The sequence below is a fragment of the Caretta caretta genome, chromosome 5 (assembly GCF_965140235.1).
Source record: "Caretta caretta isolate rCarCar2 chromosome 5, rCarCar1.hap1, whole genome shotgun sequence".
Lineage (NCBI taxonomy): Eukaryota > Metazoa > Chordata > Testudines > Cheloniidae > Caretta > Caretta caretta.
In genome coordinates, this window is record NC_134210.1 from 61,824,940 (window position 1) to 61,852,310 (window position 27,371).

The 27,371-nt window shown below is 39.0% G+C and overlaps 2 protein-coding genes across 11 annotated transcripts in view; one reads left to right on the forward strand and one right to left on the reverse strand.

Moving 5' to 3' along the window:
- FAM81B (family with sequence similarity 81 member B) overlaps window positions 1-27,371 on the forward strand; it is a 98,627-nt gene that overhangs the window by 64,565 nt on the left and 6,691 nt on the right. The window lies entirely within an intron of this gene.
- SKIC3 (SKI3 subunit of superkiller complex) overlaps window positions 446-27,371 on the reverse strand; it is an 82,392-nt gene continuing 55,466 nt past the window's right edge. For all 3 annotated transcript variants that reach the window (XM_048850559.2, XM_048850558.2, XM_048850560.2), the window contains exons 30-41: window positions 27,177-27,300; window positions 21,447-21,668; window positions 20,416-20,488; window positions 19,969-20,022; window positions 19,742-19,853; window positions 12,650-12,778; window positions 10,288-10,409; window positions 7,972-8,130; window positions 5,923-6,075; window positions 3,983-4,113; window positions 2,719-2,842; window positions 446-1,336 (exon numbers count right to left, since the gene is read on the reverse strand). In XM_048850559.2, the coding sequence (XP_048706516.2) occupies window positions 1,259-1,336; window positions 2,719-2,842; window positions 3,983-4,113; window positions 5,923-6,075; window positions 7,972-8,130; window positions 10,288-10,409; window positions 12,650-12,778; window positions 19,742-19,853; window positions 19,969-20,022; window positions 20,416-20,488; window positions 21,447-21,668; window positions 27,177-27,300 (1,481 nt within the window). In that variant the 3' untranslated portion in view covers window positions 446-1,258. The remainder of the gene's footprint in view (window positions 1,337-2,718; window positions 2,843-3,982; window positions 4,114-5,922; window positions 6,076-7,971; window positions 8,131-10,287; window positions 10,410-12,649; window positions 12,779-19,741; window positions 19,854-19,968; window positions 20,023-20,415; window positions 20,489-21,446; window positions 21,669-27,176; window positions 27,301-27,371) is intronic.

Consider the following 27,371-nt stretch of genomic DNA (forward strand, 5'->3'; position numbering starts at 1 on the left):
TGGAATTTACAACATTGTCAGTTTAAAAAAAAATCCAAATGAGTGGGCAGAAACAGGATGGTGGCTAGTGATAGTGTAACACTACATGATGTACGCAAGCAAGTTTAAGAGTCGGATCCCTAGTCAGTCCCTGTGGAGTTTGAGCCAAGAACCAAAGACTGCAAAGGGAGAGTGGGACCCTAGAGAGAGAAGCAATTACTCTCCCCTCCCCTCCCCCCGAGCTACATTCAGTCCACATTAACTATCTGACCAATCACCTTAAGGAAAATGTCTTACATGGCAGATTGTGGGAGAAGGAAATAGTAGAAGACCCTTGCCATTCCTCCCTTGAGTAATTTAAGAGCAACAGGCCAGCCAACCTGTTCAAACTTGAAAATTAACACATATTTAAATATACGTGCTGCATATAGTAAGTTCCTAATTGTTTACAACAAAATACTCAGACTAGATTCATTGCATTTTATTTTAATTACAAGTAAGTACAGGGCAGAATTGCATCATGCGTCAAGAATTATCATCATGATTAATCCAAATAAGTCGTCAACAGCAGGGTTACCAAAAAATCATAAATACAAATTGCCATACACATTTATAAATATATCCATGGACCGGATCATTGTGCAAAATCTCAGTTTTACTTATTTATATTTTCCTTGACCAGAGTATGTTGTAGAAATCTGGTTCCTCCTGTCTGCAACCTAATCAGTTACAGTGTTACGTATCTTTTTGCTTCCCACCACTGCATGTGGATTTGCAAATGTATTTGAATTCTAATTGTAATATAATGAACATTATAGAAAGCTTAGATTTCTGCAAGTTACAACAGTTGGGAATAACTTAAAAAATATGAATTTGCATACTACTTTGACAACTTAAGGCTTTGTTTGAAAAAGTAGAAACTTGTCCTGCTTTGCACCACTGCAAGTGCAAAATGATAAGCAGTGTCCATGGGAGGAGCAGGGACATCTGCTGTAAACTCCAACAGAAAAAAAAATGGATTCTCCATTGCAGCAGCATAACATAAATGTATCAGTGAGGAAAAATACACATTAAATGAACTTGAGTTTTGTTTAAGTAAAGGAAAAACAGGTTGATGGCAGTGTCCATCTTAAAAAAATATTTTAAAAGCAATTTGTTTTTGTCTAACAAAAAATGATTTTCACTTAAAAAAAAATATTTGCTGGCAGGTAGTGTGAATTAGGTTTCATGAATTTCCTCTGACTTTTTCCTTCTGGTTGGCCACTGAAAGAAGTCCATGCTAGGCAGATGCTGATAATTTCTTGTCTAGTTCCAGAGATCTAATATCTCCATTAGCTTTGGCATTCGCTACAAGTGCCTGTGGGAAAATTAAGAAAAAAAAAAAAAAAAAAAAAAGTTATTTGATTCCCAAATATTTGATTCTCTCCTATTCAGCTCCCCAAGAAACCTAAGCAACCTAAATATCCAGAGATAAATGGGATATTTCAGTATTATGCAATAGTTTGCTTAATGCCTTAAAAACTAAATTGCAACCACTACAATGCAAGACATCATTTGTTGCTTGGGGCGGAGGTCAGTTTTCCAACTAAGTGATTCACTTACAGGAGGGAAGATACTGAAGATATGAGACCAACTAGGTCATATGGCCTCTCAATGCAGGGTTGCTCCCTGCAGGACCCTTACGGGTATTTGGTAGGTCTAACTTTATATATGATCCATGTGATGGGGCCCTCTCACCGCCTACTTATATAACATTGTCAGGAGGTTTTTCCTGACAGTTTAAGGTTTCCCATTCTGAATTTAATTCTATGACTCCGACTTGAGGCCTTTGTACTATTCAAGAAGAGCTCTCCAGCTTAGAGTTTTTACAGATGTTCATAGGTTCTGCTTGGCACTTCCTCACTCCCTGTGGTCACTTAGCCAAACTCAATTTTTCTTTAAGAAAATCCCTCCTGATCCATACACTAGACATTTTTATGACTCCTCTTTGAGCTCTCGGTCAAACTCTCGCTAATAATGATTGCTCAGAATGGAGTGCAATGAATCCACACTGAAATCATATTGAGAACTCTGTATTGCCAACTCTTTTTTAGCTGGAGTCCCATAATGCTTGTCTAACCATGGAACTCAGAAGAATTTTGCCCTAGATGTGATCTAAAAATGTAAAATGCATTGTGGAGCAGGAACTTTCAACACCACTCCCTTAAAATTCACAGTTAAATATCTTGCTTCTGATATTACAGTCAAAATATGAAGATTTAGAGAGCAGTTCACATGCTATTTTGGATGTGCTGGCGGCATTCACATTTACTCTTTACACTTGTTTTAGCAACATTCAATAGTAATTAAAACAAATCCCCCCCCCCCATTCTGTCTTGACCTATGTCTGCATCTGTATTGGGGCTGACAATCTAAGAAGCATTGCAATACATTATCGTGTAACCTCAATTTTTTACTGTAAGATCTCAGTCTTAAACAAGATGGAAGTGCACAATTGGCCAGCATCCAGTCTCAGTCACAATTAGTTATGCTGACTCTGCCTGACAGTCATGGTGCAGCTTTGATTTGAAGCACTGGCTCCACACAAAGCTGGAATTATATTATGCTTTTGCTTCCCAAATCCTGGAAGGATTCCATAACACACCCCATAAATATTTCTATAAATGGGGACTAGCATAGAAAGCTAGTCAATATGATTGGTATTTGCATACATCTGTATAGATATAGACTGACTCTTACATCTATTAATTCATAATCATCTTTGGCATATAAATGTCTTAGGAGGTACCAGCGTGCAACTGATACTATGGTTTCTGGATACCCAGGCTGATATACCACTCTTTCCAACATTCGACGCGTCTCCCTAGGAACAAAAATAAAATTTAATACCGAGTAATCTCTAGAAATTTGTTGCATTTAACAATTTTCTTCTTTTGTATAACTAATGCTATCCTGGCAAGAGTCAGAATTATTTTAAACTGTATTGATTAAACCAAATTGTCCTCTTAGCTAAAATTCGTACGAGCAATCAAGTGTCTTGCAGCTGATGACAACAGTTGATAGCAATATCACCAATTTTTCTTACGTCTACTTCCCTTCTCCCAATTGTGGGTCCAGCACTGCCTCTCAATGTCCACAACGTACATAATGATGCATAGTTAAGTTTATTTCCCCTTAGGATAATAACTACCCTGAGAGCAATCCTCTACAAGTACACCTGGAAATGTAAACTCTTCTGCTACAAGTAGTAACCCAAAAAATGATTTGTGCATCATGCTGCCCATAAATTCAATAATTTGGGCAGCACTACCCTGTTGAAATCCTAAAAGGCATTTGCTCTTGTTTTATATCAATAATATAAACCTTTAAAGGTATCACACTGCTTTTAGGGAAGCAGTTTCTAGAACACTAGTCCTGTGACCAGCAAAAAGGTTTTTAGTGAAGTGTATCTGTATAACCCGTGTATATTCACACACATATTATAGTCCATCTTTAGTGTGAAACAACTGTTTAATAGCTTGCAACAGCATTATTCAATTTTATGGCAAGTGAAAAGTCAGCAAAGTGACATCCAAGGGGAAATTCAGGTAGGCAGAATATGGTTACCCAAGCTAGAATTTGGCTAGTTCACTGGTACCAGCAATCCTATTTTTGCAAATATGTGCCATGGAAAAAAAGGGGCCAGAAACTTGTTTTGAATCTCACTTGAGACTAGATGGAATGAGTCTGCCTCACTGCTACCATCTCACTCAACCAATACTCATCAGATCTTTTTTGCAAAAAAGTTTAAATATATTTAGTTGATATGTTTTTAAAAAGCTTAGCCAAAAGCTGTAGCTGTCTTTGACACCACAAAAAACTCCAACTATAAAATACTACTGCTTTGGTTCCCTGCTTTCAACTGGTTTCTCAGCTTTTAAAGTTGAACGAAGGCATACCACCTGCACTCAAGTTCACCAGACATTATAAGACAGTGTACCCCACAAAAACAACGAACACATACCTCGCCCCCATTTTGCGATTGTACTGTAGCAGCGCTTGCAGAAGAACAGCCAGTGGGCAGAAAGAAAGTTTCAAGGCTTCAGTTGTTGCCTCCTGAACCAAGGATGGCCAATGATCATTTGAAATGTTAGCCTATCAGCAAGATGACAGCAAGAAAACTTTAATAACTATGTTACTAGCCAAAATGTTTCACTGGGTACAAGATGTTATTTGTTTGCAGACACACCATCTGCACATGATTAGCCTTTAATTCTGCAAGTTTGCTAATTCTTAAGCTTTCCTGTTTGTTAACTTAGATTTCTAAGTCTCAGGGTATAACAGGGCTGGAAAGCCAGAACTGCATTATTTCAGCACTCCTATAGGTGCCTTGCAAAATTCTACTTGGCCATTCATCTGCAGAGTTGTTTTTAACAACATTATTATATTAAGGATGAGCAAAATTTATGACTCTGTACATCGGATGAAAGCTTGCAAGGCTACACTGGAGAGATGAATTTATCCACACTGGATCCTCACAAGTACACAAAGTCGAAAGAGAAAATCATAAGTTAAACAGCAACTCTAAATTTATGTTTATTTAGTGGAGCCACTATTCAGCAATTCATGTTTGCCAAGTCCACTGAATTAGATTACTGGAGAGACGTTAATACATTTAGTAAAATTTTTGCATGACAAAAATATAGATGTTTATATGAAGTTCACAGGTTTTCACTAGGAAACATAACAAGAAACAGATTATTCAAGACTGTAAGAGACAGCAATTATGCTCCTGACATCTACGTGAAATAATTAAAGACAACAAAATGTGCCAGAATTTGCCCCAGAGTGGGTGCAATTTAAGTGGGTTCAGCTATGCTAAAGATAAAGCTGAGAGCAAACAAACCTATGTAATAGAAACTGTCTTGTAAAGTGCTCTGGTTGTGCCAAGAGAATGTGGGTAGCGAAAGTTTTGTTAAAAAAGCTGATCTATTTGCTTCAAAAGAATTTAATCAGCTATGAAGACTGATCAGTATAAAATACACTATAGAAAAAAACAAACAAACAGTCTTAATTATGTCATACTCTAATCTTGTGCAAAATAGTCTGAAACAAGAGAAGGGGTGGTTGGATGTGGCAGGGGTCTTGGGGGGGGGGGGGGTGCCGTTAGAAAGGAGACCGAGGGTTGGATGGAGCAGGAGTCCCGGTGGGGGCTGTCAGGGAGCAAGAAACGGGGGGGGGGGGGGGGGAGGGTCAGATAGGAGGCCGGGGGCTGGGCCATGCCTGGTTGTTTGGGGAGGTACAGCCTCCCCTAACTGGCCCTCCATACAATTTCAGAAACCTGTTGCGGCCCTCAGGCCAAAAAGTTTGCCCACCCCTGTTTTAGGGGGAGAGGTTAGAATGACTTTCCTTAGGCTGTAAGCTCTTCAAGGCAAAGACAATCAATGGGTTTGTACAGCAAACTGCACAATTGTGCGCCAAACCTGACTGAAACCTCTAGGCACGAGTGCAATAAAAATGAAAATAAATTTAAAAAAAAAAACAGTGAATGCAACTCATACAAATGTCACATGTTCAGTGAAGTAAGAGTCTTGAAAGTGGAAGTTATACTAGAGTCAGTTTCTAATAATCTAGTATTAGAAAATAAAGCTTAATGGTTTTAGTTGATTATTCCATATATTTTTTCCTTTAGACAAAATATTCCTGGAGAGAAGTCTAAGAACAATCAATAGTCTTTTAAAATTAGAGTGTATTAGGTTTATTCCCATCCATGTTAGCATGAAATGAAAATATCATTTCTGCTAACTCCTGAGGAGTAGTTCACAAAAGAGAACAAAAAAGTCTTACAGTTTCCCACAGTTTATGGGAGGACTTCATCTGGGAGATTACAAAAAAGATAGCTAACAGCAGATGGCTTACATTTTAAATCAATTCATTTTATAACAACAGTTGTGGTTATCTTACCACACAGATTTCCAGTGCAAGCATAGCTAGCCTGAGCAAACTTGATAACTTCCCGTTCCAGCTGCCCTGCTGGGATGCCAATTGTAGACTCTTTCTGTAACACATCTCTGCTGCAACCATCATTCTTTGAGACTGGTACACTTTTGCCAGCCACTGAAAATAGAGAACCATTACGTTCGGTAGTGCTCGTTAAAACACATCATTCAGGTATTTTTGACTATGTAAATTTAAGTTTTCCAAATTTCATGAATATATTAGGTTGATCTTTACACACAAAATTAGTTGTAGGTCATTTTACAGGTGAACACCTGCTTGAGGGAAGGAGTGTGCAAATTTCCATGCCAGTGTAGCTATTGTACTAAAGGACAGAGGTCTGCTATTTCACAACAGAGGTCTCTTACTAGACACTGCCAACCATTTTGTAGTTTTGTGAATCTGGACATGAACTAGGAGGTAGCCAAACTCATTTTCCACTGGGGACCTCCTAAGCTATCTTTTGTGAAATGGAGCACGCCACCTAGCACTAGATTGCCAACAACAGTTCTATTAGGATGTTGGAAAGCTGTTCAGACAAGTTAGAAAGTTTCTGCCCTTGAACAAGATGTATTTCCTATCTCATGCTCCTGTATGTGAGGAAGTAAAAATATTTAATCTTACAGCTTGAACTCAGTTGAAAATATGTAGTTATCCTTTTTGCCAGACAACACCCTGAACTTCTGCAGATAGAAGGTTCCTTTTGGAGGAGCTACAGATGGGAATGGAATTAGGTGAGTCCGACTAACCTAGTGTTCTCATCCTTCTGCTTGCTCCATCAGCAAAGCAGAGTGAACTCCTCTTACAGAGAGGTTGACAAGGGACTATAACTGAGGCTTATTTTGTACTGACATGAAAATGTATTGGTGCAAAAGAAATCAGGAGTTTGTATATTGTTGCATATATACCCTAGATGTTCCAACATCAGCAAGTCATGCTTGTAAAGAAAGCTCTCCGTTAGGTCATGAAGCAGCCATGAAACAATGAAAGGATCTAGACAACTAATCTTTTCATCTAAAACCTTCCCTAGATGATCCCTCTCCCCTGGTCCTTGGCTACTGGCACATTTTATGACTCTCGGAGTGGAGAGCAGGGGTACAATTCCAAGCACTGTCCTAAGGATTCCTTTTAGAGAGTTGCCTCTATATTTATGCTTGTGAGATTATTGCATCCATCATTAAGCAGTAGAACTGCCTTAAAGCAGTGTCCATTGGGGCAGAGTGGCAGCAACCAGTAGCCTTTCTTCTCCCCAACTGCAGAGTCCTGATGTTACCTAGAACTGAGGAAGGGTAATATGAATGCACAGAGGTGACTCTTGAGGAATGATTACTCTCCTCATATTTTTCTGTGCAAAATGAATAGTACTAATAATGATATAATGAAAACATTCTTATATCAATAATATCATCAGCAGGAGGGGAAGGGTGGGGTTGCTTAAGAAAACAGTCCCTTTTTTGAAATACAGTATTGGCAACTTTAGTTAGATCTTCTCTTCCAGTAATAAGGAAAGGAAAGAAAAACCTTTTTCTTTTTTAAAATGTGTCAGGGAATTGGGTTGTCTTGATGCTCTTGAACAAGGGGAAAGAGAGTTACTCACCTGTACAGAGAGTGCAAACAGAAGGAAACACAGGGACAGCACATGTCCAGTTTTTTGTACACTGTTCAGGAACACGCCTTAGGGTTTTGAGGAATCATTTATGTGTGCCTAGTAACGTATGTTATAGTACATTAAGCTACAATGTTTTACTGGGGACCTGTGATGTGGAAGTCAAGATTGGCAAATATTCACAACATATGTTTACCTAATTAAGTTAACACATAAATTTACACTTTTCCTGCCTTCATAAGGAGGACTATGTACTTTCAGTTCTCTAATAGAGATAATTATCTAGTACTCACATCTCACCAGCTGTTAGTGTGTGTTAGGAAGAGGAATGTTAACTCAGAGTCCCTTCTTCTCAGATAATCCACTGTAATAGGGATGTGTATTGAAACAGGAAGAAAGAGTCCACTTACATGCCACGCTGTTACTGAAGTGGAGTTGGACATGACAGTTTTATGAAGTTCCTCCAAGACAGTATCTGGAAGCTCTTTGTGTGACTGAAAAAGCTGTTTACACTGAACTTGTCTCAAGAGCAGGAACAGATCTGGGTGATCGGGGCAACTTTTTAAACTCTAAAACCAAAAACAGTTATGAGTTAAATGCAAGAAGTTATTAGAAGACATATTTAAAAACCAAGAACATTCTTTTGAATACTTTTCATTTTGTACAGAAAATGTGAGAGGAGAATTGCCCCTCCTATGATCCACTTGCAGCAGACTATTTCTGTGTATTAATCTCTCCTTTTCTGCACATCAGGAAGGTTGCTGAAATCATGGATTTGCACAAGTCCCATAGAGAATCTGTCCAAAGTCTTGCACCTGCCTCACACTTACAGGTGGGGTTAGAAGGCAGATATCTAATGTGGAGGGGAAGAACAAGGAATAGGAGTCTAATGAATCCATGGGGCCCAGAAGCCAGAGGAGAGAAGGAGTCTCAAAGCTAATGTAGAGACACAGGGCCACCATGTGGCTGGAACTGGCTGTAAGCGTATATCCAGGGACTTGTGAGTTCTCAGGACAGCGTCCCCCATTTATTTTGTCTTAGGGGAAGGAGATGCCACACACATGCATACTTCCCCTTCTAGGAATGATTTCAGAATAAAACAGCAGCCATCACATGGTTCTAATAACTGCACTTTTCTTTACATTAGCAGTAAAGTCCCAAAACATTACTTACAGACTGGTTTTTCACTGTCCAAATCAGTACACATTTCAAAAACCTAGTTCAACCCAGATTCTTTAAAGGGTATTTATTTGGAGCAAAAGGTGTATATTGGGAATTAAGTGACTCTATACGTAACAAACATTTTAACAATCGAAAACATTCAAAGCTATTCCAGAGGGTTAAAGAGGCAACAGTCTAGTAGATGGAATTTGATCCCTAGTCAGAGACTGGTATTTTCAGCAATCCTCAACAATTAAGGAATGGTCTCACATAGGTAAATGGTCTTGCCTAGCTCAGAAAAGAAAAACAGAAAAACTGATCTTCACTCCTCAGATAGATTCTTTCGGCAGATCTTGAGGTGATTAGAGCTTTCAAGGACGTAGGGCCTACCTCTTAACTTCCTCCCAAAGGAGAAGTGCTATCCAACCTAAATTTACTAAGACATGAAACCATAGTAAGATTAACAAACATTTTAAAAAAAATGAACTATAGAGATATTTCCCTTAGGGAAATATGTACAGACTAATTCTCTTGTTAACGTATTCCTGTACAGGTAGGTCAATGGATATGCTGACTAAAGGAAAACTGATAAGCAAGAGAATTTCTTCTCTTCAAAAGGTGACATGTCCACTGAACCTTACTCAAGGGCAGTAGCTGACAGTCTTAGAAGAGACTGTGGTTGCCAGAGAGAAGGTAATACATGAGCAAAGTAGGTTGACTGGGTCACCACAGCAACAGCAGCCTTCGTAAAAAAGCCACATTTGCTAAGAATTAGGTGTTTATTTTGGAATGTTTGGTGAATGGCTTATACACTAGATCTATGGGCTGCTTTGCAAATACTTCTGTGAAGGTGGCAGCCTTCTCAGTCCATTATGCACACATGCCACTTCAAAAAAGAAATTTAGTCTTCCTGATACTAGAAAATTAACATAAACCAAACACGCTTTCATAAGATATTTTCTGAATTTTCACCATTTACTTAATTTTTCTTTAGCAATGCAAACACTTGTAATGATTCAGGTGATTCAGTCTGGGGTAGTTTAAATGGTACCTATGACTCTGGATTGCAGTCAAGACTCTGAAAATTGAGTGTGGGCTAGGAAGTGAATAATCAGCGTGACGGAGTACATAGCAAGTCATTCATCCTACAATACAGCCAACTGCATTTCCCTCTGGATAAAATGCCTCTGGAACTTTTGTAAGAATTTATTTTTTGCTGGCATAAGTGTGGAGGGACAAGAAGATAAGCACATGAAGATAGATGGGATAAGATCAAGTTGAAGTAGGTTTTTTTGTGCTATAATGTACTGAACATGGCTGGAGAACAATTATTTAACCAATTTAAATGGTCAGTAAGTTTAAACTGAATTATAAGAACTACTGATAAAGCATAGTCTTTCCTTTACTAAAAGGTGAAAAAAAAGTCAGTTTATGCATTTGGGCTGTGCTCTGCTTGTAACAGACTGTTGCTCCTTTGCTGTTTATTACCATTGCATATGTAATACATAGGAATTAGTGCTCCACTCAAAGTCATGAAGCAGCAACTACAGTGGTAGTAACCATACCCTTGTGCAGAGAGCCTCAGCTTCTGTAATTCTACCAGTCTCTTTTAAACCGGTAATAGCTTGACAAAGTGACCAGTCTTCAAGAGCCTGGATGTACTCAGCTGAGAGGTCCTTTTCTTTAGCTGTAAATGTAAACATGCATTTAAGAATGTATTGCTGGATATGCTCTAGTGCCCTGCCACATATCAGGCTTGAGTCATAGTAGCTAAAGAAGACCTAGTGCATCTCATGATGATAGGTCAGACAGGCTAAGTGACCACACTCCCTGGTATTTTTATTACATACATACACACACATGCACACACACACATGGCAAAACAGACTTAGAAAGCGAGCACGGTTTTTATTTTGTTTTAAAGGTAGGTATCAACTTGTAGGGTTGATAAAATAAGTGAAGCAAGTCCATTTTTCAAAGTAATAAGAAAAAAGTCAGTCAAATGTTAGCCTTTAAAAAAAAAACAAAAAACACGTAAGCCCTTTTAGTAAGGGAGGCTATAGAGACAATGAACAAAGGCAGGCTATCCCAGATCAAAAACTTCTTTAGCATAAAGTACATAATGTATCGATTTATTTATTTAATATCAGACCACTGTAGAAGTACTGAAAATAAGATGTTTTCAAGCCAGGACACCTGGGAGTTAAGATTCTGTAAATAATCTTAGTTCTGACCCTGTATCCTTTGTTTACCTACCAAGGATACTAGTATTCAGAAGTATTATAGTGAGAACTTAAGGAGCAATTTGTGAGTAATTATCAGCCTCTTTTCCATTTGTGAATTGTCCCCAAAAGCTTATGATTTTCTCAAATGCATTACGTTTGCAGAAGTTTGGTAAATAATTTTGAACAACTTTTCGTCTATAAACAAAGCAGCTCATTCAGAGTGTTTGATTTTCAAAATATGAGTTGAGTTGGGTAGTGCTCCTTGGACACAATTTATATGGTTTTGTTTGTGTTCCAGGGTTGGATAAGTACCTCTTAGAATCAGATTTCTGGCACAAAATTTTGCTGTTCGTAAGTTCAAAATTCTTTTTCAACAAATATTTTACTATTTACTCAACATTCACTCAATATTTTTCTTAGCAAAGTTGTTTGATAGAATAATCATAGAAAGCCAAAAAACAGCCATTTTTTAAAATTTGGAACAAATAGTCATAGAATATCTGCTCATACTACTGCACAACTATGCTATTTTTTAGACAGTGCTGTGAATTCTACACACGCTTCACTATGGTACTATGACTGTGGTACTCTAGTCTGGTCCCTCTTCATAAAATGGCCACCAATGTCAGAGGTTTCATCAGGTACATTTCTGAAGGATGGGATCCAAAAGCCATATGGGGAGGAGGTAGAAAAGACTAGAACCTTCAATCTCTTTAGAGGCCCAAGGAGATGGGTTTTCTGGTTCCTAGCAGAATGGTAGTTGGGTTTACCTGGTATGGCTTCAGAAATCTGCTACTGCCTCAGTTTCTCCTTCCTCCCAGTTAAATCAAACTACATGCTGCAGGTGTTCTCACTAACTCTCCCCTTTTGAATTATGTTAATAAATCAGACTCCCAAAACTACCATCCAGTCTTTCCTGCTGGCTCACCATCCTTGGTGCAGGTTTTAGGCCTGTCTTGCTGAGCTTCTTCTCCTAGCAGGCCCTTGCTACCTGCATGTTTGTCTCCCAGGCCTACCTAGGAGCCTAAAGAGTTACTCAGCTTTGACCTCCTCACTAACCCTTTCCTGGATGTTCTTCCTGATTTTGTAGGCTTGGAGCGAAGCACTCATTTCAAGGTCTGTACTCAGTGAATGATCACAGGCTGCCATTATGTCTCCCAGCACACACAGTACTTAGTCACATGCTCCCTGTCACGTGACCCTTATATTCATTCTCTCTCCTTGGTAGACTAAGTCTAGCATACGTGCAGCTGAGCCCCAGCCCTGTGACAATCCATATACATATTAGAAATAAGAAGAGAGTTGTTCGTACTCTTCACCATGAGCCAAAGTGATCTATCAGATAGGTAAGCTAGACATTTTCTCCTTAAGATTGTCATTATCTATTCATTATTTAAATCCAGTTAAACCAAAAGTGTGTGTCCGGGAACATCCTAATTTATAAACAGGTTAAACACGTGGCAATGCCTTTGATGACAAGCAATATTAGGCATTGTTTACTATTACGAAGATCAGTTGCTTGAGCGTCACTACCAGCCTGCATTTAACTAGTATAAGTGAGTTATGTTTTTCTAAGCAATTTTCTTTAGATTACTGTTGAAGACTTTACAGGACAAACAAAAACAAAAACCCACAAACCAGAAGTATTAAGTTTTTTCCCTCTTAGAAAAGTATGAAAATTAAAAAGGTTTGTATAACTTACTTTTGGCTGAAACTGTGGCTACAAGTGTCATTTCTAGGTCTCTTCGCTTAGGCTGTGTGTTGTTCAAATAGACAACAGTATTTTCAGCATGGCAGGCACCCATTAGCACTGCCCATGTAGCAGGATCATCTGAAAACATTTTTTTAAAAATTGCCCATATATTCAATATTATCAGCATTCTATTTACAGGAGTCTTCAACTGATATACTATTTATCACAGCAGTCAAGGGATCCATAAAAAATTATACAAGACAAAAATAGTTAGAATCAAGTAAAGAAATCAATGGGATCTTTGGTTGGGTGAGGGGCCTCAATAACTTCGGAAAAAAAAGACAGGGCATAAACCTCTGTCTTTGTAATCACTACAATAGTCAGACCTAATTCTGTTCTCAGATGCAAGGGAGCTAAATGAGAGTTGCACCTGTACGTTAAGTGACATTTAATGAATCACTGAATTGTATTTCATTCTAGTTTTATAAGAAAGGGCTAGAAAATAAAACTTGACAACTAAAGCACCAATTATAAAAATTACACCACCACATTCTCCTATACTCGCTAGTACAGTATTATATTATGCGAGAGCACGTTTTATGGGACTTTACTAGAACTCAAGTCTGCTTTCTTGTAGATACCACAGTGACTGTTGCTTTTGTAAGAATGATATTTTTCCAAGTCTGATGGCTTGGTCATTTCTTTCACCATCAGAACACAGCTGATCATAAGCATCCCCCACTGGTGTTGGAGAGAGAACAGTTCATCAGTACTATGTAGTACTGCAATCCAGAACAAAAAGGGAGAACAGTGAAGTGAGGGTCCTAAAATGGCATGGGAGCATTAAGGAGGCAGGTTGTTAAATCTTTAATGAACATGAAATTAAAACAGATATTTATCATTTTATCTAAAATATTTAGAATGTGTTTATGCTAAGTCAGCTTGCCAGCACATAAATCTCAGACACAAGGGAAAAAGGGGAGTAAAGATGCCGCACAGCAAGCTTCTCTACACCCCTTCACCAATGCACCTCAAACATGTCTTCATTCCAAAGAGGCAGTCTTGTAAAACGTTGGTCCACACAGTGTGAATTTTCAGTCCTTGGCAACAGGTGTGCTAATGGTAACTATTTTGTTTTTTTTTTAAATAAACTACAGCATGGGCACATGTCCACCAGGAACTGGACTGACAGCACCAGTCATTTTGCTTATGACTCCAAATTGATCTGTGCTTAAGCCAATGTCCTAAGGTAAACATTTCCAAATTTTTAATATAAACAGTGCAACTGAGATGATCCCAAATGTGTGCAAGACATGGATCTCTCTAGATAAGTTCTATTGTACATGAGAGATAAAGATGTAGGACAGCCGTAGGTTTATTTTCTGATGTAAGAAACTGATTAGGAGAACGTTAGAAGTACTCTACCAAAGAAACAAAATTTTTGCAGACTATGATTAACCCTTTAAAAGTGCCTTCTGTTTAACGTCTGTGAAACTATTTGATATCTTCAATTTTGCCAAGCATCCTTGTGTAAAATTAGTAACAATTAGTCCCACATTACTGAGGGGGAATGGAGGCACAGAGAAATTAAATAACCTACAGATTGTGAGCTACAGTTTCGCAGAGCAGGGAAGACATCCAAGCCAGACCCAATCCTGCTGCAATCCTATGCACTAAACACAAGAATCTTTACTATAGTGAAATGAAAGCACTTGGGCCACTGCTAATCACTTAAGAACAGATTTCAAAGACCTGTTGCCAAAAATTGCATTCCTGCTTTCTGCCTGCACAAGCACAAATCTAGAATGTGGTTTTTTCAAGCTACATGTTTACATCACTTTTTGACAAATGACACTTATTAAAAATGAATTTTTAAAAATAATTTTCTTTGAATAATTGAGGTACGTTAGGGAATCTCACTGGTTTGGATAGTTAAATTAAACTGGACGTTCATTACAAAATATGCACTACAGAAAACAGTCCAGCATTGGCAGAGGGAGATCTTTTCCGCCCCTATTAGATTCTTTGATAAATTTGCTATAAGTAACAAGACATACAAGAACATATACCCTGTCATATCATGGTCATACCAAGAGCATTTCATTTAACATTGTATCTATCTTCCTATGCAAAAAATGCCATCTTTTCTTCCTCAGCTGTACTGAAATAACTGTCCTATGCAATCTTGTGAAAAGGGTATTTTAAAAATGATTTTAATGATGTGGGATTGCAAGTTTCCAATATTTACTTTCTTTCATAAATGCAGGCTAGTCACCAGACACATAAATGGGAAGTCTTCATCTTAAGTATTAGGGTTTTAACATTCTGTTCAAGATCTGTACTTGTCCGAGATTTAATATCAGCTATTTGAAAGTTTATTAGTGATAACAGATGCATTAGGGATGACATGGAAAATGGTTTTCATTTTAAATAGAAGTTTTATCTAGGCCTTGGGGAAATACTTAACTATAAAATATTTTAAATATCATTAGAAACTTGCAAAGCTCTAGCACAATTTTTTTTAAAAGCAAATTCTATATTTAGCTAAATATTAAATAAATTTTATTCTACTGGAAAGTATTTGACTTTGAAGAGGAATTTTCAAAATGTATGTTTTAGTAAATGTATTGCTCAAGAGAGATGCTAAATTAAAAGCCTGGAATTCTGTGCTCAGCAGGAGCATGAAAAAGTATGACCAGTAACATTACAAGTTTCACCTACTCTTAATTGTTTAAGCCCTGCAAAGGCGGACCTTTAGGAGTGAGAAATTAGTTCAGTCTCTATGACCCAATCCATCTTCAGCTTCTGCAGAGACCACCATAGGTGGTCATCTATTGTGATAATTTCACATAGACCAAACACATTCATATGAAAACTACTTGCAATCCTTGCCAATAAGGGAAGCACTGAATATGCACATTATTTCTAATTTTGTACTTTGCAAGTACTCCATTCTATGTAGATTACTGATTCAGACAAAGGCTGAAATATGCCTAACAGGAAATACAAGGTGTTTGGGGAGCAGGGAGAGAAAGCAATACAAGTAATTTTGCTCACTCCCAGTTGTTTTAAGAAGTGAAGTTGCATCCAACATCTTAATAGGATTTATATTTCACCGTAAATACATTTACAGAAAAGAGCTAATGGCTTACTGTGCAGTTATATTCTGGAAAGTGACTAAAATGACATTGTAGAGTTCCATTTTTGTTGGATCAATGGCTAAAAAACACGTTTCTCAGTTTACACATAGGATAAAAGTCTTAACGACTCCAAAATTCCTTAGTTGTCAGCTCTGCAAACTTCCCCTGAGATTGGAAAGTCGAGCTTTTATTTCTGAATCATGCATGACCACTAGTGATAAGTATTCTACAGACAGAACTTATAGTTTTATTGATGAGTAAGCACAAAATAAAGCAGTCAGATATGTTGATGGGCTCAGTAGAAAAAATACTTTATAGATTCTAAGATCAGAAGGGACCACTATGATCCTCTAGGCTAGGAGTTCTCAGCCTCTTTCCTTTCTGAGCCCCCCCCGCCATAAAAATCCCACGGCCCATCTGTGCCATGACAACTGGTTTTCTGCATAAAAGCCAGAGCCAGCTTTAGGGGGTAGCAAGCAGGGCAATTGCCCAGGGCCCCACACAACAGGAGGCCCTGTGAAGCTAAGTTGCTCAGGCTTCGGCTTCAGCCCCAGGCAGTGGGGCTGAAGCCAAAGCTCAGGACTCCAGGCCGGGAGGGGACCCGTGGGCATAGGCATAGTTTTACTTCTATTTTGGGGTGACAAGGGCTGGCAGGGCTTGAGCCAGCTCCACACAGCAGCGTCGAGGGAGAGACCGCCACCCTCCACCCCGACTCACTCAGGAGGCCACCCCGCCTGTCTGGGCTGTAGCAAGAACACAAACCAAAAAATACAACTCAAAGGGGGGACTCCGTTCAAAAAGTTGGAAAACTGCTCAGGTACAGGGAGGGAGTAGCTAGGGGCTGTGTGAAGTGATGGGGGTAGCTCAGGGGCTGTGTGCAGGCAGGGAAGTAGCTTAGGGTGCGGGCAGGTGGTAGCTAGGGGCTGTGTTCCCAGTGCAGGTCCCAGCTTCATTGGGGGAGAAGGTGCGCTGGGTCTGCTGGCTTCAGCCCTGCACTGCTCCCAGCTGGGATGGGGGGAACCGCCGGCTTCAGCCCCCTGCCACTCCCAGCTTCAGCACCGGGGCTTAGGACACTGGGTTTGAGCCATGGGGCTCTGTAGCCCCCCTGAAAGGGCTCACGGACCCCCAGGGGGCAACAGACCCCTGGTTGAGAACCGCTGTTCTAGTCTGACCTCCGGTACAACACAGGCCATAGAACTTCCTCCAAATAATTCCTAGAACATATATTGAGCTGGATTCTATGATATCTTTTACATTAAGTGCTTGAGAAGTTGTGTGTACTAGCAGCAATATCACTGAGTCCCAGAGAACCCTTTTAGATTAGGCTACATGTTAAGTGTTATTACAAAGAAGGGAATGTTTTAAGACACTCCAGGGAATATAGTTTCCTTTGCTTCATAATGATGGAATTTTGTATAGTTAAAACTGTGCACTTATTGCAGTGTTTCCAAACACTACCCAGAGGTTATGGCATAATATTTTCCTTTTGTCCAACACTTGTGAAGAACCTGCTTCTCCCTGAACATCACTGTATATTCTGCAATCCCAGAACAGCTCCACATTTTCAACAAACGTTTACCTCTGTCCCATACAAATCCAATGTTCCCACTTCAGTTACTGTATTAAGGTTGCAAACTCAGGCACTCAAAAGTTAAGAAATTCCAGAATCAAGCATGTCTTGGCAACCTTAATTCAGCCCCCTTGTGTATGTGCATTATGATACAGTAATTACATAGGACCCCTGCCTCATTCAGTGTACAGAGTGGACTGGTGCTCACTTAATGAGCAGCTATTCAACGTTGTGTTTTCTCTTCACGATGCAACATGTGGGCCCCATGCCACACACTAAACATGTATAACTTCCTAGGTTTTTATTTTTAAACCAAACTGAAAAAACTAATTCCATCAAGTAGCACTGTATCAACAACCACATGGTTCAGTAGGGGTGGAACCTTAAGATCCACTGCACAGACCTCTTAAGTTAGTAGAAGTAGTAAGTTATCCTCTGTGGACCAGCATTTGGGGGGGGGGGAGCAGGGGGCCAGGGACACAAACTTTGCCAGTGCGTTTCACAGATATTGCTATGGGCAGAGGAATAGTGCAACTCAGGAATTCTATATTCTATTCCAGGCTTTGGAGGGGAGTGTGCTCTAGAGGTCAAACTTTCAGGGCTTGCCCTTCTGCCCTGTTCCCTCCATCCTGATCTCTGTACCGTACGGTCTCTTCCCTACCCCTAACTCCTTGTCCAATCTCGTTCTACTTGCCTATCCAATCCCAGCCTCCGCTCTTCACGGTTAACCATCCTGCTTCCACTCTCAGTGTCTCTGCCTGCTCTCCTCTGTACCCAGTCTCAGACTACTTGCCACAATCTTCTTCTTTCCCTCCCACCTGGTCGCCTCTGTATTCAAATTAGATTGCTTCTTCCTCCGGGCTGCCAAGGTGTCAGCAGGGAGATCACAGGAGGGAGAGACACTCTGCTCTCAGTTCCAGTGCCCATTCTAGAACAGTCTAGCTTTGCCCTTGTAGTCCTGAGCTGAAAGTAGCATACTAAGTTGTTCTGTGGGGATGGTGCCTGCAAAGACCAGTCAGCACTAGAGGCTCAAACATGCTCAGAGAGGATGAAATCTTTCTTGATTTTAGAAGCTAAAATGTCCATAATCTCTATGAGCAAGTACAAACTGGGTTTATTCTAGGTTTTATAATTTGACTGAATTTGGGCAAGTTTTCATAGGGATGGCAAAGAGACACATCCAATCACACAAAGGCCACTACCCTGCCAAGTTACAAGTCCTGGACTTCAAAGCACAAGGTGCTCACTTTGTTGAAAGAAAGGATCACCAGAATTTATTTTTTAAATGGGAAAAATGTATTTTCTCTTAATCCCATTCTCAGAAACAGCTGAACTGTTCCGGCTGAAATTTTCCAAACTAAAATTCAGCCTACAGGCAGATACTCACTATGGAAAATTTAAGACAAATGGGTAAAATTTTGACAAGTCATAAGTACCTGAAAACAGAGTCTTATGAGAAGCATTGGGCAACAAAGTTAACAGGCACCAGTATCAGACCCGCCTATACAATTATTTGCATTATCATAGTGCCTACAAATCCAGGTCATGGACCAGAGTTGCATTGGGACAGTGTCTAATGCCCCAGGGAGATCTCCATTTACGTATAAGACAAGATATAACAGATGGATACAGACAGACAAAAAAACAATAAGACAATATTGGTCAGCATGACAGGCAATGGTCTCAGCACACCAGCAGCCTACACTGTTAAAGTTTTTGTAGGCATCATAGCAAAGGAGATTTTTGAGAAGGGATGAAGGAGGACAATGAATAAATACTGGAAAATGAAACAAAGCTCCAGAAAGTGTCAAATCATCCTATATCTGTGAGAACGTGATAAAAAAAGTTTTTCTTTTATGCATTACGTTAATGCATACCACAGCATTAACACGGTAGAAGAAATTTAGCATTTTGGTATTTGACTTCTGAGTGCTTGATTTCACAGTCTCAACATTAGTTTTGCATTTACTATAATAACAAAGATTGCAATTTGCTAATAGGACAGCTGCTTGTAGCACTAACCAACATTCAGTAAATTAATACAGTATTTGCAATCCAAAAACTCTAAAAAAAATCATGAATAGATCTTTCCAGGTCAGTGCAGCAGGTTATATATAATTCATTGAGCGTCCGAATTTTGAGACTGGTGTGTGAAACAACCACCACCACAAATCTCTTCTCCTATTGGGAGATTAAATAATTTCCAGTGTTGTTAGAGTGAGCCTCAACTTCAGCATTTACCTAGCCCTTGATGTGTTCAAACAGTCCCTGGAAAGCTAATTCTATTTTACTTGATCAAAGGCCTCTCCCCGAAATATTACTGGAATCCTAACAAATAGAAGTTTAAAATAAAAATCGCAGCATGAATGTTTGTGATAGAGTAATGATCACCTGGAAAAAGATGTACTGCCTTTTGGATATCCTTCAGTGCATTGTTTTTCTCATCTTCAGCTGAATGACATCCCACCGCCAACTGATTAACTGCAGTATGCAGCAGGGCTTTCTACACATGAAGAATAAGCAACATTAGTGTGCTTCAATATTACTTTATAAAAAGCCAAAACGTGTTCACTTTAGGATTATTTATTGAATTAAAAAGTCTGAAGTGAAAAACAAACCTTTCCATGGTTTAAATCAAGCATATGAGCAACATTTCCTGCCACAGCTCCACCCTAAAAGAAAAATATTGAACAGATTACCTCACTATTGTTTAATGCTGGGGTTTTACGAGGGATGTTGAAATGACAGGATCATGCTTCTGATCTTGACCTTGATCAGCAATATGAACTAATTTTACATTCAAGTATTTTCTCTTCCAAGCTGATGCATAGTGTTTTTATTTATTTTAAGGGGAGCATCACTGCTTTTGTTAAAGCATACACACAAAGAAGGCAGTTGTGCATTTCTGACAAGTTGCCTGCAATTGTGAATGCAATCATAATAGTTGTTCTTGTTAATTAGTGCACAATAGCATATTAAAAAATTGTAATTACTGAACTCTACTCAAATATATGTTGCTTAACACATGGTCAAAGCTTAATACAGGATAACTGCAACACACTTACCTTTGCATTATGTGGCGTATACAGAGGAACAAGTCGAGAGAGAAGAGACCAAAGAGCAGGATCACCTGGGTTACTACAGAAGAGAGTAAGGATATTCAGATTTGCATTTCCTACAGAGGTGTACTTAGCCATGTGAATCCTGCTCGTCACATCTCTGGATAGGCATCTACCTTCAGACCCGCTACTATAATCAACGCTTACATCTGTAATCTTCTTAAAAGAAGTTATGCAAACAGCTTCCATGGTTAGTGACTTAAAGCGAACAGACATATACTATTATAGATTAGATAGATGGTATTCTCCCTAATGTATCACTGTCGTCAAAAAACAGGGACATGTTATTAAAGATCAGAAACCTACTCTGGGATAAGGGAATTTAAGATAATCTGGAAAGAGAGAAGAGTAGGATAACTGTCTGAAACATATGAGAGGTGACAGTACAAGTTGGTAGTTGTTAATGGCATAACCAAAAGCAACAGCTTGAAACTTAACCCCTCCCTCCCACACACATTTAAAATTAAATCAAAAAAACATTTAGTTAATGGACTCAACTGCCTAAGAAACCATTTAAGATTACATTAGATAAAACCTGAGGGATCATTGCAGAGAAGAACCTGTTACAGTGCAGACATTTCCCAGCTTTATCGGTAAGTTTCTACTGAACAATGCAGAGAGTTGACAATAAGCACACAGAAGTTTATAGTACACATGCTGACCATAAGTAGATTTATAACTGTGTACCACAGTGTAATGTGTTCCTAAGAGTAAAACAATTTGATCCCATAAAAAGATATTATGACAGTATTTCAAAAATGCAAGAATAGAGGCAGCTTCTGCCATTTGACTTGATCTAAATGAATTACATTTTTCACTCTTAACATACCTAGAGACAAACTCTGGTATCTTGTAAAAGGGTAGATATTTGCTTAGTAAGTCTTGTTCCAGCACTCACAAAGTTTAAAAAGGATAGGTTTTGCATGGGAGGGTAAAAGTTTAATTGCCATTAATATACAAAAATGCAGACCACACACCTATGGACAGCTTTGGAAGCTTGCCTCTGCACTCCCACATTTCTACCTTGCAGCGCATACACAGCAGATGTAATAAGGCATCTCTCATAAACGTTATCCTTGCTTTTTGTGTGCTTCAGTAATTCTTTAAGTGCTGCTGTTGCAAGTGTAGCATCCTGCTTTGCCAGACCTAGGGTGCACAGAGCCTGCAGGCTTTCTGTAGTAAGTTCCTTTAATATAGAGCTATAAATACAATGGAAAACAGGTTATTATGTAATACAATACTAGCCTCAAGTACAGTTTGCAGGATTTGTCATCTTCTTCCACTTGTCATAGTGTTGTAAGTGCTGGTTAAACAACAAACAGCAATTTACTCACAAGATTCACTCCAAATTGAAACTACCTCTTCAGAGCAACAAAACATCCTCTTTAGCTCACAGTATGTTTGAATTCCTAATCCAGCAATAATAATGTGGCGCACTGAATTAATACCCTCTCATGATAGGACTCTCAAACTCAGTCCTACATCAATATTCTTAAATCCTGTGGAGAAGATTGAGTACAATGGAGTTACGTGGGTTTCAGCTTTTAAAGCTCATGACTACTGCTTGGCAAGCATCAGGCATGTTTAGTTGTCTTTGTTTAAAAAAAAAAAAAAAGAGTAGCCATAAAAAATGTCTGGTAATGGAGTCAAATATCTCCTCAACCTTATGCATCTACTTTCTCCTGAAGCAAAAGTTTCTCCCATAGTATACATAATCTTATAAATATAAACTCAGTTACTCATACTAAGCAAACGGATTTTTGGGGAGGAGGTTTGCTCCTCCTCCCCCCCCACACACACACTCTTTTTTGAGGGCATGGCAGTATCTGACATCTGATGTAAATAATTTTGCTATGAGAGCTTTGATTTAGATTCCCTAAAGTAAAAAAGATCCAATCTCTGCTAGGAAAAGAATTCCCTCTTACATAAAATTGTGCTTCAGGTAGCTGTAGAATTTCTGTATAATTTTCCAAGATCATCTAAGTTAAAATTAATTGTGTTTGAGTAATAAAATCTGCACAGAGCTAGCATTCTGGGTACAGGATATATGCATTTCCCAGTTAAAAAAAAAACAAAACAAAAAAAAAAAACACAGATGAAGGGGGGTGGGAGGGGAGGAATATTTACATCTTCTGTCAGTATCTCATATTTAGCAAAAAGAAAAGGAGTACTTGTGGCACCTTAGAGACTAACCAATTTATTTGAGCATGAGCTTTCGTGAGCTACAGCTCACTTCATCAGATGCATACCGTGGAAACTGCAGCAGACTTTATATATACACAGAGAATATGAAACAATACCTCCTCCCACCCCACTGTCCTGCTGGTAATAGCTTATTTAAAGTGATCATCAGGTGGGCCATTTCCAGCACAAATCCAGGTTTTCTCACCCTCCACCCCCCCCACACAAATTCACTCTCCTGCTGGTGCTAGCCCATCCAAAGTGACAACTCTTTACATAATCAAGTCGGGCTATTTCCTGCACAAATCCAGGTTTTCTCACATCCCCCCACCCCCATACACACACAAACTCACTCTCCTGCTGGTAATAGCTCATCTAAACTGACCACTCTCCAAGTTTAAATCCAAGTTAAACTAGAACATCTGGGGGGGGGGGGGGGGGTAGGAAAAAACAAGAGGAAACAGGCTACCTTGCATAATGACTTAGCCACTCCCAGTCTCTATTTAAGCCTAAATTAATAGTATCCAATTTGCAAATGAATTCCAATTCAGCAGTTTCTTGCTGGAGTCTGGATTTGAAGTTTTTTTGTTTTAAGATAGCGACCTTCATGTCTGTGATTGCGTGACCAGAGAGATTGAAGTGTTCTCCGACTGGTTTATGAATGTTATAATTCTTGACATCTGATTTGTGTCCATTTATTCTTTTACGTAGAGACTGTCCAGTTTGACCAATGTACATGGCAGAGGGGCATTGCTGGCACATGATGGCATATATCACATTGGTGGATGTGCAGGTGAACCTACTGACCGCTATTCCTACCTGCATGCCTCCAGCTTTCACCCTGACCACACCACACGATCCATCGTCTACAGCCAAGCTCTGCGATACAACCGCATTTGCTCCAACCCCTCAGACAGAGGCAAACACCTACAATATCTCTGTCAAGCTTTCTTACAACTACAATACCCACCTGCAGAAGTAAAGAAACAGATTGATAGAGCCAGAAGAGTTCCCAGAAGTTACCTACTACAGGACAGGCCTAACAAAGAAAATAACAGAACGCCACTAGCGGTCACCTTCAGCCCCCAATTAAAACCCCTCCAACGCATTATTAAGGATCTACAACCTATCCTAAAGGATGACCCAACACTCTCACAAGTCTTGGGAGACAGGCCAGTCCTTGCCTACAGACAGCCCCGCAACCTGAAGCAAATACTCACCAACAACCACATACCACACAACAGAACCACTAACCCAGGAACTTATCCTTGCAACAAAGCCCGTTGCCAATTGTGCCCACATATCTATTCAGGGGACACCATCACAGGGCCTAATAACATCAGCCACACTATCAGAGGCTCGTTCACCTGCACATCCACCAATGTGATATATGCCATCATGTGCCAGCAATGCCCCTCTGCCATGTACATTGGTCAAACTGGACAGTCTCTACGTAAAAGAATAAATGGACACAAATCAGATGTCAAGAATTATAACATTCATAAACCAGTCGGAGAACACTTCAATCTCTCTGGTCACGCAATCACAGACATGAAGGTCGCTATCTTAAAACAAAAAAACTTCAAATCCAGACTCCAGCGAGAAACTGCTGAATTGGAATTCATTTGCAAATTGGATACTATTAATTTAGGCTTAAATAGAGACTGGGAGTGGCTAAGTCATTATGCAAGGTAGCCTGTTTCCTCTTGTTTTTTCCTACCCCCCCCCCCCCCCCCCCAGATGTTCTGGTTTAACTTGGATTTAAACTTGGAGAGTGGTCAGTTTAGATGAGCTATTACCAGCAGGAGAGTGAGTTTGTGTGTGTATGGGGGTGGGGGGGATGTGAGAAAACCTGGATTTGTGCAGGAAATAGCCCGACTTGATTATGTAAAGAGTTGTCACTTTGGATGGGCTAGCACCAGCAGGAGAGTGAATTTGTGTGGGGGGGGTGGAGGGTGAGAAAACCTGGATTTGTGCTGGAAATGGCCCACCTGATGATCACTTTAGATAAGCTATTACCAGCAGGACAGTGGGGTGGGAGGAGGTATTGTTTCATATTCTCTGTGTATATATAAAGTCTGCTGCAGTTTCCACAGTATGCATCCGATGAAGTGAGCTGTAGCTCACGAAAGCTCATGCTCAAATAAATTGGTTAGTCTCTAAGGTGCCACAAGTACTCCTTTTCTTTTTGCGAATACAGACTAACACGGCTGTTACTCTGAAACCTGTCATATTTAGCAATCTGCACTGTACCATGAATACATATATGACTACTGCAACTCCATGCTATAGCAAAAGGAATTAAGGGAGACAATTTGTAGTCCAATCAGTAGATTAGTTCTGCTGTTGCACATGCTTAACTGTATGCATTGCACTTTCCATGAAGCTGTTTTGAGGAAACACGTGCAAGGAGGTTAGGAAATTAAAATGAAATGTATGTGCATTAGTCACTGCTGGTGAAACTTTAGAACCAATTTGGAAGGAAAATTGGAATACAGAATCAAAGCCCAATGAAGTATTGCTTTTTTTTTTTTTTAAACTCAAAATAATTTTCATCTCTATAAAGAATATTCTAAAAAATTAAAAACAATTAACTATATTGCTGCTTAAATAAGTACAAAAGTAGGTGTTATCTAGTAGTTTTATAGAAAGCTTTGAATAATAGTAATGCAGAAGCAGAACTGCTTTCCATGAAGAAGTAGGAGAGCTGTAGGGAGAAAAACTGGTGCAAAAAACTACACATCACAAGAGACTGCACAAATTCAAGATGTTCCGATATAAGAGAAAATTGCTGCAGTATCATCTGATCAAATTAAAAGGAAACAACTATCAGAATATGGAATTATGAGAATTCATTTATTTGGTGGTCACATCCTAAAATTGGAAATAAATATGAATATAAAGGAGACGCTGCCTACTGTAATTTAGCAATGGAATATGAAAAGGTTCCTAAACATATTGGTCCTATTGTTTTGTTTTAGTATTGATGATTTCACTGGAGGTCAAAAATTTAATATCCTACTTCTATGCTGTGTTGCTAAATCAATGGAGGAAAAACAATCCTCCAACATCCTGGTTAACCAAATTTTGTGAACTACAGATGTAAAAATATACTTATTTTATAAAAAGCACAAAAGAATAAGTAGAACATTTAGACCTTTTGTTTCTTCTGACTCCATCACAAGATTACAGTTATACTCTAATATCAGCTATAGACACCAAATATGTCTAATTATGTGAAATTCTTTTTTGCAGGTTTTTGTGTTGCCATCAGTCTACTATATGGGTGTAAAACCCAACAGTAAAATTTAAAGTCTTGACAGATTTCACTTTTTATAATGTTACATGCTTCCAGTTAAAAATGATGCATTTCCAGAGCATTTACTAGTTTTCTTTAATGCTAGTGACTAATGATATGTAGGAAGCACTCATTGTTGAAATTTATGTTAAAAATAGAAAGAACACTTTCGTGACTAACTAGAAATAACATTTTCCTACATCATATTAATCATCAATTACTCAGGATTTAAAGCACCAGGTCACAGACCTCAATTATTTCAGTAACTTGAGGATTTGCTGGCAGGATAGAGATGGTCAATATGGCCATGTTTCCGACACAGTATTCTTTGGTAAACAGGGAAAGTAATGTATCGTGGGTAGCCATGTTAGTCTGTATCCACAAAATCAACGAGGAGTCTGCTGGCACCTTAAAGACTAACAGATTTATCTGGGCATAAGCTTTCGTGGGTAAAAAACCCACTTCTTGCATCTGAAGAAGTGGGTTTTTTACCCACGAAAGCTTATACCCAAATAAATCTGTTCGTCATTAAGGTGCCAGCAGACTCCTCGTTTTTTTAGGGAAAGTAAAGTCAGCCACTCTGCTCAACACTGGGGACTGAAATGGTAGAGGCTAATTTCTGGCTGCCAACTGCCCAGTAACAGACCAGGCACTTTTTTAAATCTTCAAAATCCGGAAAGATAAAAAACCACTTACAAAATGCAGAGGTGAAACAGGACTGCTGATCTTTAAGTGAAATCTACAGAATACTACCATGATGCTATGTGGTGTTTACAGCATTATTCTTTGGGGGATTTTTAATTACTTAGGTTAAATTTTTATTAAGAAAAAGTTACATTTATTATAACTGCACACCACACACACACTCTTTTCCTAAGGATGGAAGACTTTAAACTCTCTGAAGAAAATTAAGATAGCAACTTGGAACTTATTTTGCAAGGAATGCCACAGAATAGGAAATTAAGTTTTGAACAATATCTTAGTTTAAATTTAAAAACATCTTACACAGCAAGCCACTCAACAAATGTGAAGACAAGTACTACTGGTAGGTACATTACCACTGCTTTTAGATTAATTTACAAAGCTGCCTTCAGTGTTTGTACCTCATTACTTTTGGGCTAAAAAAAGCAAGCCCAATAAAAACTTCCAAGTTAAAGCTTCTAACAGTACTTTCAAATTCTGACAAGTTCTCTCTCTCACACATACTGATGCTACACCATCCACATACCATTTAAACAGCAACGTCTTTGCAGCATCCACTTTGTTCTGTTTGTACTCCATTATTGCAAGGGCAGTCAAAATATGGGCTTTGTCTTGTTCAGATTCAGCAAGAGACAGGGCTCTCTCATAGGCTGGGAATATTAAATTAAGATAGGAATTTAAAAAAAGCAATCAAGAGATTTAAAAGCATTCTGGAGTGACA